This window comes from Scyliorhinus canicula, chromosome 8, assembly GCF_902713615.1.
Source record: "Scyliorhinus canicula chromosome 8, sScyCan1.1, whole genome shotgun sequence".
Classification (NCBI taxonomy): Eukaryota; Metazoa; Chordata; class Chondrichthyes; order Carcharhiniformes; family Scyliorhinidae; genus Scyliorhinus; species Scyliorhinus canicula.
The window spans coordinates 63,074,614-63,088,343 of record NC_052153.1 but is presented as its reverse complement, the minus strand read 5'-3'; the positions used below and the strand labels follow the sequence as shown (position 1 = coordinate 63,088,343).

The window sequence follows — 13,730 nt, the reverse complement described above, 5'->3', positions numbered from 1 at the left end:
ACTGGTCTTCCATAATTTACCCTCCATAAACCAGAGGCCATCCAAGATTCTGCTGTATCTTAACTTGCACCCCAAGTACTGTTCCCCTATCACCCCTGTGCTCACTGACCTATATTAGCTCCCAATCAAGCAACATATTGATTTAAAAGTTCTCATCCTTGTTTCCATGACCGTGCCCATCCCTAATTCTGTAATCTCCCACAGCACCACAATTCTCCAAGATATCTGTGCTCCTCTAATTCTGGCCTTGAGTGCATCTTCAATTTTAATTGTTCCACCGTGTTGGTGGCAGAAGCTTCAGTTGCCTAGGCCTCAAACCTCTCCTAAGCTCTCTTTTCACCTTTAAGAGATTCATTTATCTTACTTCTCTGACCAAGCTTTTGGTCATCTGACCTAATATCTGCATATGATGCTTGATGTCATACTTTGTTTTATAATGCTTGTGTGAAGAATCTTGGGACATTTTATTATGTTAAAGGTGCAATATAAATATAAGTTGTTATTGTTATAAAACACTCTTGGGAAACCAATGATCTCTGTTGGAGATAGTTGAAATAGGTGGTCAATTGTGGTTCAGCTAGTAGCACGCTCCCTTCTGAGGTAGGAGGGTGGTATTTCTAGTGCAATACTGAGGGAGTGTTACATTCAGGAAGGCTGAAATGTTAAATTAAGGCCGTGCCTGTCCTCTTCGGTGGCTGTAAAACGTCCCATGGCACTATTTCATGGCAGTTCCCGTGGATGTCTTGGCTAACATTTATCTTTCAACTCACACTTCAGAAAAGCATTTTGGGTTGTCCCGAGGTGCTTTATTTAAAATTCCTTCACAGTTGTGGGCAGTGCTGGCTAGGCCAGCATTTATTCCATTCCAAATCTCTGCCCATACCTGTTGGTGCACTAAGACAGACTTTTGTTTCCATAGCCAGTTATTACTGGAACAGGTCGCTAGTCTGTCACCAGAAGATTACAACTTGAGGGGCGCCACTTCACATCAAGTGTGGCTGACCAGGAGTCCCTCTTACGCCTACCGCCCTGCCATTGGTGTGTTGGAAGGATTTGCAGTTTGATGTTCAAGCTGTTTGGCTGTGTTGTGAACGCACCTTCCTTGGCCATCAAGTCCTGGGGTGGGACTTGAACCTGGAACTTCTGGGCTCAGAGGCAGGGTCACTACCCACTGTGCCACAAGACCTCCAGCATTTATTGCCAATCTCAATTACCCTTGGGAAGTGGTGGTGCCTCTTGAACCGCTGCAGTCCACATGTTGTAGGTACATCCACAGTTTTGTTAGGAAGGGAGTTCAGCGACAGTGAAGGAATGGTCAAATAGTTCTAAGTCAGGACGGTGTATGGCTTGCAGGGGAACGTCCAGGTGGTGGTGGTGTTCCTTTGCATCTGCTGCCCTTGTCCTTCTAGGTGGTAGAGTTTGTGGTTTGGAAGATACTGTTGAAGGAACCTTGCTGAGTTACTCCAGTGCACCTCGTAGATGTAGTCCAAAGACGTGCAGGTTAGGTGGATTGGCCGTGCTAAATTGCCCTTAGTGTCCAAAAAGGTTAGGTGGGGTTATTGGGTTACGGTGATAAAGTGAAAGTGAGGGCTTAAGTGGGTCGGTGCAGACTCGATGGGCCGAATGGCCTCCTTCTGCACTGTATGTTCTATGTTCTAGATGGTAAACACTGCTGCCACTGTGCATCGGCGGTGGAGGGAATGGATGAAAAAAATGAAAATCGCTTATTGTCACGAGTAGGCTTCAATGAAGTTACTGTGAAAAGCCCCTAGTCGCCACATTCCGGCGCCTGTCCGGGGAGGCTGGTACGGGAATCGAACCGTGCTGCTGGCCTGCTTGGTCTGCTTTAAAAGCCAGCGATATAGCCTTGTGAGCTAAACCAGCCCCTGTACAGGTTGCTGTAGGTGGTGGACGGGGTGCCAATCAACCAGACTGTTTTTCACTGGATGGTGCTGAGCTTCCCTCCACAGCTTCCAACCTCATAGACCCCCAACCTGCATAGTCTGCTTTTACCTCCTTCCAAAAATTCACAAACAGGACTGGAAGACCCATTGTACCAGTCCGTTCCTGCCACGAGGAGCTAATTTCTTCCTGTCTTGACTCCACTCCCTCTCCACTTGTCCAGTTTTCCTTCACCTATATTCGTGATTGCTCTGGTGCCCGAGGTCATATCAACAATTTACAGTTTCTCAGCCCTCACCGCCTGCTCTTCACTATGGATGCCCAATCCCTTGACACCGCCGTCTCCCACTAGCAGGGCCTCAGGGCTCTCCACTTCTTCCCCGAGCAGAGGCACAAATAATCCCCGTCCACAACTACACTCCTCTGCCTGGCTAAACGTGACCACTAACTCAGCAATTTCTCCAGCAGTGAGAACGACTCCGCTATTAAACAAAACTCTGCTTCAATTCTGGGCCTCAGTGATGAACGCCCTGCCGAGGCCACACTTTATTTTGTTTCCTTCACTAGCGACTTACGCTCGACAGTGCAAGAGATCTACTAGACCCCCCCACCATGGCCACCAGACACTCTCAACGCCCCAACTCACCAATAAGGTGGTCATCGAGCACACCCCGCAACCCACCTAATAAGGACAGGACACCCCCAGGTCCAATCACCAGAATGGGCAATATATTACCTTGGCAGTGCCCCCGCCAGCCGGGCAGTGCTACCTGGGCATCCTGGAACTGCTAGCATGCCACCCGGGTGGCAGTGCTACAGTGGTGTCATCGCAGGTGCCAGGATGTAACCCTGCCCAGAGCCCGGCCACCCAGAGGCCCCATATCGCCTGGGGGACACCCCATCTGTCGGTACACCTAGTCCATGTTTGTGGAAACCAGTGATACCAGAGTACCCGAGACGAGGCAGTTAGGCTCCAGGCGCTGAGTAGATCCGGCGTAGATATATTCAAGTGAGACTAACTGCTCATTTGAATATGCAAATCTAGGCTAGACCTCAATGGGCGGAATCCAGATCACGACAGCTAGCGAGGTCCAATGAGATTTCGCAAGGCATGACGGGGCCGGCAAATCTCGCGAGAGGCCTTTCGTGAGTGGAGTCGGGCGTGTTGAGGCAAATAGATCGCACCTTATCTTTATGCTACTATTAGCCGTGCTTCAGTCCCTAATGCCACCATTAACACCCCCTTTGTTGTATGTCTCATGTTCTTTGCCCTATCTCTCACCTTCTATTCTGCCCCACCCATATTTCCAACTATATAATTCATTGAATTTCTGTGCTTCTTCAGTTCTGTAAAGGGTTATAGAATAGTAATCTTTATTATTGTCACAAGTCGGCTATCATTAACACTGCAATGAAGTTACTGTGAAAATCCCCGAGTCGCCACTCTCCAGCCCCTGTTCGGGTACACTGAGGGAGAATTCAGAATGTCCAATTCACCTAACAGCACATCTTTCGGGACTTGTGGGAGGAAACCAGAGCAGCCGGAGGAAACCCATGCAGACATGGGGAGAATGTGCAAACTCCGCACAGACAGTGACCCAAGCCAGGAATCGAACCCTGGGACCCTGGCGCTGAGAAGCAGCAGTGCTAACCACTATGCTACCATGCCACCCTGGCCTCTAAACATTAACTCTGTTCATAGAATGCCTACAGTGCAGAAGGAGGCCATTTGGCCCATCGCGTCTGCACAGGCCTTTGGAAAGAGCACCCTAACTTAAGCCCATACCTCCATCCTATCATCGTAACCCAGTAACTCCAACTACCCTTTTTGACGCTGAGGGGCAATTTTTCATGACCAATCCACCTAACCTGCACATCTTTGGACTGTGGGAGGAAACCCATGCAGACATGGGGAGAAAGTGCAAACTCCACAGGCTGGAATTAAACCTGGGACCATGGAGCGGTGAGGCAGCAGTGCTAACCATTGTGCCACCATTTCGCTAACAGATGCTCTCCACAGATGCTGCCAAGTCTGAACTTATTTAGCTCTTTCTGATTTTAATTTAGATTTCCAGCATCGTAAGTATTTTGCTTTTTTTTTAGGAAATGGTCATTTTGGATCTGATCTTGCGCAATGAGGAAGCTTACGAACAATCTCGTATGTAGTTAAGAGGCCCAGTATAGTCACTAGTGTGGAGTATTGAACTCTATGAATCTGAGAGTTGGACTTGGAAAAAAGATCATGAGAGGAGGATAATAACTTTTGAAATGAGAGTAAGACGGAGGATGCTCAGAATCAGTTGAATTGACAGAAAGACAAATGAGTGGGTTAGATCATGAGTAGATGTTTATGAATCAAAAGGGTTAAGTACAATTATAGATAGAAAGATAAGGCGGCACGGTGGCTAGCACTACTGCCTCACAACGCCAGGGACCCGGGTTCAATTCTGGCCTTGGGTGACTGTCTATGTGGAGTTTGCATGGTCTCCCCGAATCTGCGTGGGTTTCCTCCTGGTGCCCCAGTATCGTACCACAGTCCAAAGATGTACAGGTTAAGTGGGGATATGGGAAAAGGACCAAGGGCCAGGGAGTGGGCCTAGGTAGGGTGCTCTTTCAGAGGGTCATTGCAGACACGATGGGCCTAATCCTTGCACTGTAGGGATTCTACAGCCAAGCATGCATACTGAAAATAAAGACCTAACAGCTTTATCCTGGCAACAACTGAAGGGGAATCTGAGGGTATAAACAGGAGAACAAGGTGAAAAATTGGATGGGTAGAAATCATTAAGACATGGAATGAGGAAGGCTTGAAGAAAGCAACAGAAGAAGCAAGACAAGCCAACAACCCCACTAAAGCTATGGTGAAAACAAACCAACATGACTTCTGGAGAAGTGACCATAGTATGATAGAACTTTATACAGAGTTTGAAAGCGAGTTAATTAAGTCTAAAACTAGGGTGTAAAATATGAACAAAGCAAATTACATAGCTATGAGGGGCAAGTGGCCAAGATAGATGGGCATATACATTACAAAATGTGACAATAAACACAATGGCTAGCATTTAAAAAAAACACATGGGTGCAATTCAACGGGAAAAAAATTGATGTCGGTTTTGGGCAAATTTAGCAGGGTGTTTCTCGGCGGCTGCAGCGCAGGCTATTCAATAGCACTTTGCCGTTTGTTTTGGTTTTGGTGAGTTTCTGCGGAGGCCGCACTTGGGTCATTTCCTGCTGGCGAGCCCAGCTGGAAAAGCTCCTCGCAGATCGGGGTGCCATTTTGGAAGGCTGCTCCGATCTCCCCCCACCTCCCCACTTTCAGCCCCCCTCCCTATTTTCCACCCCCGTCCCCACCCCACCTTGGGGAGGTTCCCATGGGAACAACCACTCATCCCCAGTTCCTGACAATGCCAATGTGACACCCTGGCACTGCCAGCCTGGCACCCAGGCAGTGTCCCTGCCAGCCAGGCAAGGTTGGCATTGCCAGGATGTCAGGCTGGCAGTACGAAGGTGCCCGGATGCAGCGGGAGTGCCAGGGTACCACCCTGCCCTGTCCCCAACTACGCGGGGGTGTCTAATGTCCTGGGAGACCCTCCAGGTGTAATTACAACTGGTCCAAGTTTGTGAAAACCAGTACTAAACGGTGCTCTGGCGACGTCTGCCTGCGGCCGTTAGGCCCCAAGCACCAGGAGAATCCTGCAAACGCATATTTAAATTATCCTAATGGATCATTTAAATATGCAGATCTTGATCCAGATTGTGAACTCGCGTGAGATTCCATTAAATTTTGCAAGGCACTTTTAGTTTCGCAAATCTCGCGAGAGGCCTCACGCGAGATTGAATGGCCTTGCCCTGACACCAAATCGAGCGTGATGAGGCCGCTAAATCACGCCCATAATTGGCAACATCTGTACATTCCTTTAAGGCATAAACCCCCACAGGAAGAAATTCAACTGTGATTAACAAGGGAAGTTAGATCAAAGGAAGGGATATATAATATTGCCAAAGAGTAGTAAGCTGAGGATTGAAAGGAATTTAGAATGCAGCAAAAGAGGTCCAAGAACGTGATAAGTAAAAAGAAAACAATATAAGGGTGGATTAGTTAAGAAATACTCAAAAAGAATTGTTAGTGTTTTGACATATTAGTGACAAGTTTGTTGACGATACAAAATTCGGTGACAAAGTACTGTCAGTGGTGAGGAGAATAGAATGAGGGAGCAGAATGATATAGACAAGTTCGATGAGTGGTTAAGAACGTGGACAATGAAATATAACATGGTGAAAAGTTATCTAAAAGTTATAGGTAGGAAAAAAATTTTTTTTTGGAATGGTGAGCAACAGGAATGTTTTTGCCTGCAGCGGTCTTGGGCGTCCTTGTACATGAATCACTGAAAGCTAATATGCAGATACAGAAAGCAATTAGGGAAGCAAATGGTATGTTAGCTTTTGTTACAAAGGGATGCGAGTATATAAGTAAAGAAATCTTATTACAATTGCACAGGGCATTGACGAGGTCATACCTGGCGTACAATGTGCAGCTTCCGTCCCCTTAACCTGACCGATATAGAGTGCAATGAAGGTTCGCAAGACCCATTCCTGGTATGAAGAGAATGTCCTATCTGGGCTGGGGAAACTAGAATATAGTTTACAGTCTCATAATAAGAGTTTATCCGTTGAGGATGATGATAAGGGGACAGCTTTTCACTCAAATGGTTGTGAATCTTTGGAATTCTCTACCCCAAAGAACGGTGGGCCTTAATAGTTGAATACGTTCAAGGCATCAGTTGATAGATTATTGGGCACATTGGAATTAAGGGATGGAAGGATAGTGTAAGAAGGTAAATTTGAGTTAAAAGATCAGCCATGATCTTGATGAACAGTGGAGCAGCCTCAAAGAGCCAAATTGTCTACTCCAGTGTTTCTCATGTTCTTCTAGGACATCGTACATAAACACACATGAAAATCTTCCCATGGTAACATAAGTGAATCCCTTGTGATTGGCAAAGACTGTTGGTTGATCTGGGGGCGCTCAGCTGACGCAGTGCATTCCTCCCTGTGTCTATCGCAGCAAAAGTGAGAACTTGCTATGCCTGTCTGCCCATATCATTAGCAAAGTGGGCAATAGTGATGGCCTTGGTAAAGATGGCATTGGTCACCTGGGGAACAGAATGATGAGTAGCAGATTGTGAAGGGGACCAGAGGGTGAAGAAACTCAGGGCTACGGTGACTTTGATGGCGACTAGATACGCATGTTCACTTGGCTCTCATGGGAGGAGTTCTTGCTTCAGGAGGCTCCAAATTTCAGCAAAGACTGGCTGCAAAAGTCCGAGCCTCCAAAAACACTTTCTCTGTTATGTTGCAGAGTTTGATCTTGTAGACCCTGTGGTGGGGATATAATCTCCTTCGAGTTGGTCTCTGTGTCCATCCCTTCTGTCCTGTGGAGTGGCATGTGCTGAGCAGAAGGCAGTTGCTATTGGTGCTGCTCCCTTGTTCATCATTTTGGGCACATCACTCCCAATATTTGCACCTGGTTCTTTATCTTTCCCTAATTTAGAAATTTTATTTGCAGAGTATTTTATTTGCACATACACCTTGAAAGCTGCAAATGATAACCAACATTAAAAGTTTACTGAAATAACTCAATGGAGCTTACCAAGGAACTGCTGATGATGTTGACTCTGTGCTACAATGGTTTGCTCTGCAGAGTTAGGAACCTGTTGGCCACTTCCTGCGAAGCCATCTCCCATTCCATCCAACTTCTGCATAGGTTTATATCTAAGAAACAATATTACTGACATTTCAAATTGAAAACACTAGATTAAAAGGATTAGAAAAATGTGAAATTCGCAAGGTTTCCAACCTTGAAAAGAGAAACAAGAATGAGAACAAATTTGAGCCTCAAACCACAATAAACTTTAAGCTTTGTGTGTAATGACACCATAGGCATACTTCAAGGATATAACGAAAATAATTCAGCCCTTCAAAACTAATGTCTCTACTACCTACAACAGCTCTCCCACCAGAGTATTCAAATGCATTTCGAACATTGCTGCCATTTTTGTCTTGACCACCTGTCTGGCAGGTTACACAAAATATTTAGCTCTTTGAGTAAAGGCGCCGGAATGTGGCGACTAGGGGCTTTTCACAGTAACTTCATTCAAGCCTACTCGTGATAATAATCGATTTTTATTTCATTTCATTTTTCATGTACTTCTTTCACATTAGTATGCCCTATTCAATGCTCAACACGGTCTGCCCTACATTGGGGAGAGATTGGGTGATCTCTTTGCAGAACATCTACATGATCCCAAGCTGTAATTTTAACTCTCCATCTTGTTCTCACACTGATATTTCTGTCCTTGATCTCCTGCAGTGCTCCACTGAAGCTTAACATAAGGTTGGGGAGCAGCAGCTCATCTTTAGCCACAGCACTTTACTGCCTTCTGGATTCCCAACACTGAGTTCAACAACTTCAGCCAGAATCTGTGCCCCATTTTGTGCAGGTTTTGATTCTACACTCATTTTACTGCTGATGGGACTGACTCTGCTACTATGGTTTGCTCTGCAGAGTTAGGAGCATTTTCCGCGAAGCCATCTCATATTCCAACCAATTTCTGCAAAGGGTTACATCAGTTTTACAAAGAGTATGTTGTTTGGCCAACAGTTGTTCATCGTTCTGCCATTCACAGCTCCTCCTGATACATCTTTTGGGAGAGATTTTACTGCCCTGTCCACTATCGGGATTGTCTGGTCCTGCTGAAAGTCAATGGACTTATGGCTGGACTGTTGAATCTCTCGTGGCGGGTTCTGCCACAACAGCGGCAGAAAATCCCAGCCTTTGTCTCTTTACTCGTCTTATTCAGACTCCCTTTGACCCTGCGCCATCAACATTCTCGTCATTTAATCACTGCTGTCCTCCACCTCATCAAAGACCTTCCCTTTCTCACCTTCCCCTCTTTCACTTACTTGAAATCTAATACATTTATTATGGGCCAGAGTTTAGAGGACACCAAAGTGTATCATGGAGTTCACCTGACCTAAAACCTTGAATACATTTTGGTTATGGGGAGCACAAGGGGTCACTTTACAGGTGTGATGCAACAGAGATCTAAAGTATGTTTGAACTAAAACAATGTTTATTCTATGAATCCAATTAACATTTTATAAACACACAGTAAACATCTTACCAATTACCAACACTGATAACCCCCTAAAAGATACGGCACTCTATAGGTAACCTTTAGTAACTTTCCTAACAACATCCATAAGCCCAAACACTTTTTAACAAAGACAGTAGGCTTGCATTCTCTCCAGAGAACAGTTCACTTTTAAATTATCAAGTGATCTAAACACCTTGTTTAACATACAGAGAGAGACCAGTATACATCTGCGTGGTTGGAATGCAGCTCTCCAACTGAAAGCAAAACTAAAACATAGAGCCAAAAAGAGCTTCTAGCTCAAAACAAAACTAAAAAGCGGAATCACATTCCAGCTCCACCGACACAATGACATCACTGCAGCCATTTGATAAAACAAACTTTTCATAAAGGGACTCTCACATGACACATTCAATACTTTTCTTAGTTCTAATGAAAGATCATTGACCTGGTTAATTCTGTTTTTCTCTCTCCACAGATGCTGCCTGATTTGTTGAATATTTCCGGTATTTATTTTTATTTCAAGTTTCCAGCTTCTGCAGTATTTACCTTTTATATCAGGCTATATATTGTACCTCAATAAAGTCTCCCATTTAGCAGTATCCTATTAGACTGTAAAGTGAAGCTTTTCTTCACTTGCCGCAGTGGTATTGTAGAATGGTGTAGAAATGAGTGGATGGCCTGGATTTGTAGCTTGTTGCATTTTCTGATAATGCACGTCAGGAGACGCAGAAGTGTTATCTATTTGAGGGAAATGATATTCAGGACCAACATTCAGCTGGGTTACATTGGCTCTCGGTTGCCATTACCTCAATGTTTGGGCACAAGGGCACCTGAAATTGTTGTTCAGAGTTGCTAAGTGGCAGTAAATATTCTAGAGGTTATAAAATGATACGATGATAGGAAGAAAAAGTATTTTTGAACCCCTTGTCACTTAGGTTCTCAGGAAAAGCCATTGTGCCTGGTAGTCAACAGAGTTTGTGTTATGGTGATTCTTTATTTACTACACATTCAGATGATCCAGACCTGGGGATTTAAAGAACAATATCAAAATTTTCTGATAGTATCAAATTTAAGCGGGCAATGAAGGCTGTGAACAACTAAAGGAGGACATAGGTAGATAGGCAGCTAAGTGGTAAATGCAGTCCAATGCTGAAATTTAGAAGAAACAATAGGGAGAGGAAATACGCCTCAAATAGATTTTAACTAAAGGAGCAGAATGATTGTGGTTCTGTGCGCATTAAATGTAGCAGCAGAAACAATGCTTTTTTTGTAGAGTTGAGAATGTTGAATAGTGGCCTCATAGTGGGGTTTTCAAGATCAGGAAGCTTTCCAAAATGGCAAATATTGATAGATTAATTTCACAGATTGGCATCACAGTTAAACAAGGTGCAAATATAGTAAACAGGCAATTACAAAAGATCTCTTTACACAGATTAGTTAGAATGCAGAATTCCTGTCGACAAACCATTGTGGAAGCAATAAATATATTAAAAAAATAAATTTGATAATTGCTTGTCAAAGAAGAATTTGGGGTACTGGGAGTAATTAGCAGAATAGAATGTGATGAAGTTCTCAGGAGTAGGTAAAGTCAGACCTTTGATGGGCTGAATGATCTATTTCTGTGCTGTAGTATTATAGAATTCTATTGACAAAAATCACCATGTTTGCAATGGTCTGGGAATTTAATCAGTTTCTAATAAAAAGAATGTTTAGAATTAATGATTGATTTAATGTAGATTAGAACACCTTGCGTGCACTGTTTTGGAATGTTTTTGTATTTTCTCGCCCATGCTGCATTAAAAATACTATTCAGTGGGACGCTCTCCTTCCTGAAAGTCCAAATTCTAGTTTCTCCTCTTCTGGACTATCAGAATAAAACAAATATGACAGGCAAGTATCAAGGTGGATACAAAGGCGGTTTGTGTTTCAACTTGGCCCATGATGCTTAGCTTAATGTAAATTGACAGATTTTAATCCATTGTTTCTGAAGTTGCTGGTATTTACCAGTAGAAATGGAGGACAAGATTTTAACTTCCTCAAAACCAATTCACTCAGAATTAAAATGAGGCCCTGAGTAACTGAGCACTTGGTTGAGTATGAGCTGACCAAGGAGAGTCAGAGTCAGCATTGTATAACTGAATGCAAAACAAGCTCAAAGGCCTTCTCATGTTCCTTAAATTAGAATTTAAATGTTTTTACCATAAATTTATAGTAATGATGTTAACGTTTCCTTGTTTAATTTAGTTTTGCTTTAATGTCAGAATGTTAGTGGAGCCTGCAATCTCACGGAGCATCACGAGATGACGCATTTTGGGAGGACTAACAAGGCAAGGGAATACATAATGAATGGTAGATGCTAGGAAGTACAGAGGACCAGATGAACCTTGGGGTACATATCCAAAGGTCCCTGAAGGCAGGACAGCTAGATCAGGTTGTTAACAAAGCATTTTGAATACCTGATTTTATTAGCCGAGGCATGGAATAAATGAGCAGGGAGGTTATGATGGAGCTGTATAAAATGCTAGTTAGGCCACAGCTAGAGTACTGTGTGTAGTTCTGGTCGCCACCCTATAGGAAGGATGTGATTGCAGAGGATATTCACCATATTTTTGCCTGGGCTGGAACATTTCAGCTATGAAGAGATGCTGGTTAGGCTCAGGTTCCTTTCCTTAGAGCAGAGAAGGCTGAGGGGGTACCTGATTGGGGCGTAGAAAATAATGAAGGACATAGATAGAGTAAATAGGAAGACACTTTTCCACTTAGTAGAGGAGTCAATGACCAGGGGGCATAGATTTAAGGTAAGGGGCAGAAGATTTAGAGGGAATTTGAGGAAAAAACTTTTCACCCGAGGATGGTGGGAATCCGAACTCGCCACTTGAAAGGGTGGTAGAGGCGGGAACCCTCACAACACTTAAGAAGCATTTAGATGAGCACTTGAAACACCGTAGCATACAAGGCTGTGGACCAAGTGCTGGAAAATAGCATTAGAATAGATAGGTGCTTGCGGCTGGTGCAGACATGTTGGGCCAAAGGGCCTCTTTCTGTGCTGTAAAACTCTTATGACTCTATGGCTATGAGATTTGTTTTAATGTCCTTTCCCATGTGACAGCAGGGCTGCACAGTAGCAGTGGGTAGCACTGTTGCTTCACAGCTCCAGGGTCCCAGGTTCAATTCTCGGCTTGGGTCACTGTCAGTGTGGTGTCTGCACGCTCTCTCCGTGTCTGCGTGGGTTTCCTCCCACAAGTCTCGAAAAACATGCTGTTAGGTGAATTGGACATTCTAAATTCTCCCTGTGTACCCGAACAGGCGCCGGACTGTGGCAACTGGGAACTTTTCACAATAACTTCATTGCAGTGTTAATGTAAGCCTACTTGTGACAATAAAGATTATTATAATTACGACCGGTGCATTTTGAAGCAACCTCTCACTGCTCACTGATCTGTGAGTTGCAGCCTCTCCCTGAACTCCGGGTTGCGGCCTACCCCACTCTCAAACCTTTTGTGGCCTTTTTCCTGTCCCGCTTGCCAAACCACCCGGCTCCATGCCTTTTTAAAAATGACTGTCGAAGCTGCTCCTGCCTCACTCACAGCGAGGCTTCATTGGAGGGAAGGAAGCAGCAAAGGAAAGCAGTAAGTTGGAGCCATTATAAAACATGGATTATAACAGTTCCAGCTCAAGTACTTCTGCACCATCAACACATGAATTTCCACATTTGCGTGCTAACCATGGAGTAGGAGGTCACACATTTGGTGGCTCCCGCTCGTGACGGACCTTCTGGACCTTTTTCCTCGATTTTGTTCAAATTTTATTTGAAACATTGGGAGTGGATGGGACGGTGAGGAGGAATCCCACACCAGTATATGGAGTGGTTGCATAAGAAGGAAAAATCGAGCAGAGGAGGCACGTGTAAAAGCCACAGCACAGATAAAAATGGCGGAGGGACAGGTTACTGGCTCAGCAGCCCAGCGGTCAACGGAGAAGCTGGTGAAATTTATTTAGGAGGGTTTTGCCAGGCAAAAGGAGGAAGGTCTAGATCCAATCAAGGCATCGATCGACCGGGTGGAGCAGGGGCTGGAAGCCCAAGGTCAGGCAATCCAAGGTTGAGGAGAGGGTGGTCGAGCACGAAGAGCACCTAACTGAGCTGGAGTTACAGGTGGGGCTGATGAGGGATCAGCAGAAAAGGCTGAGGAGATGGTGGAGGACCTGGAAAACAGGTCTTGTCATCAGAACTTGAGGATCGTCGGCCTCCCTGAGGGCTGCGGGGGAACGGACGCAAGGGCCTATGAGGTGAATATGCTCGAGAAGATAATGGGTGATGGGGCGTTTGCTCAACCCTTGAAGTGGATAGAGCGCACAGAACGATTGCGAGGAGACTGCGGGTGAACGAGCCATTGAAGGCGATGGCGGTGCAAATGCACCGGTTCCTGGATAAGGAACAGATTTTGTGGTGGGCCAAGCAGGCACGGAGCTGCAAGTGGGAGAACAGCATGCTGCGCATCTACCAGGACCTGGGTGCGGATCTGGCCAAAAGAAGAGTGGGATTCGACCGAGTAAAATCAACCCTTTTCAAGAAGAATGTGAAGTTTGGGCTGCTATATCCAGCTCGTTTATGGGTCACTTTTGACGATCAGGAACTCTATTTTGAGTCAACGGACGAGGCGATGGACTTTA

The 13,730-nt window shown here is 44.9% G+C and overlaps 1 protein-coding gene across 5 annotated transcripts in view; it reads right to left on the bottom strand.

Moving 5' to 3' along the window:
* The window catches only part of rfx3 (regulatory factor X, 3 (influences HLA class II expression)), a 572,273-nt gene that overhangs the window by 124,302 nt on the left and 434,241 nt on the right, over positions 1-13,730 (bottom strand). For all 5 annotated transcript variants that reach the window (XM_038804657.1, XM_038804659.1, XM_038804656.1 and 2 more), the window contains one exon: positions 7,553-7,674. In XM_038804657.1, the coding sequence (XP_038660585.1) occupies positions 7,553-7,674 (122 nt within the window). The remainder of the gene's footprint in view (positions 1-7,552; positions 7,675-13,730) is intronic.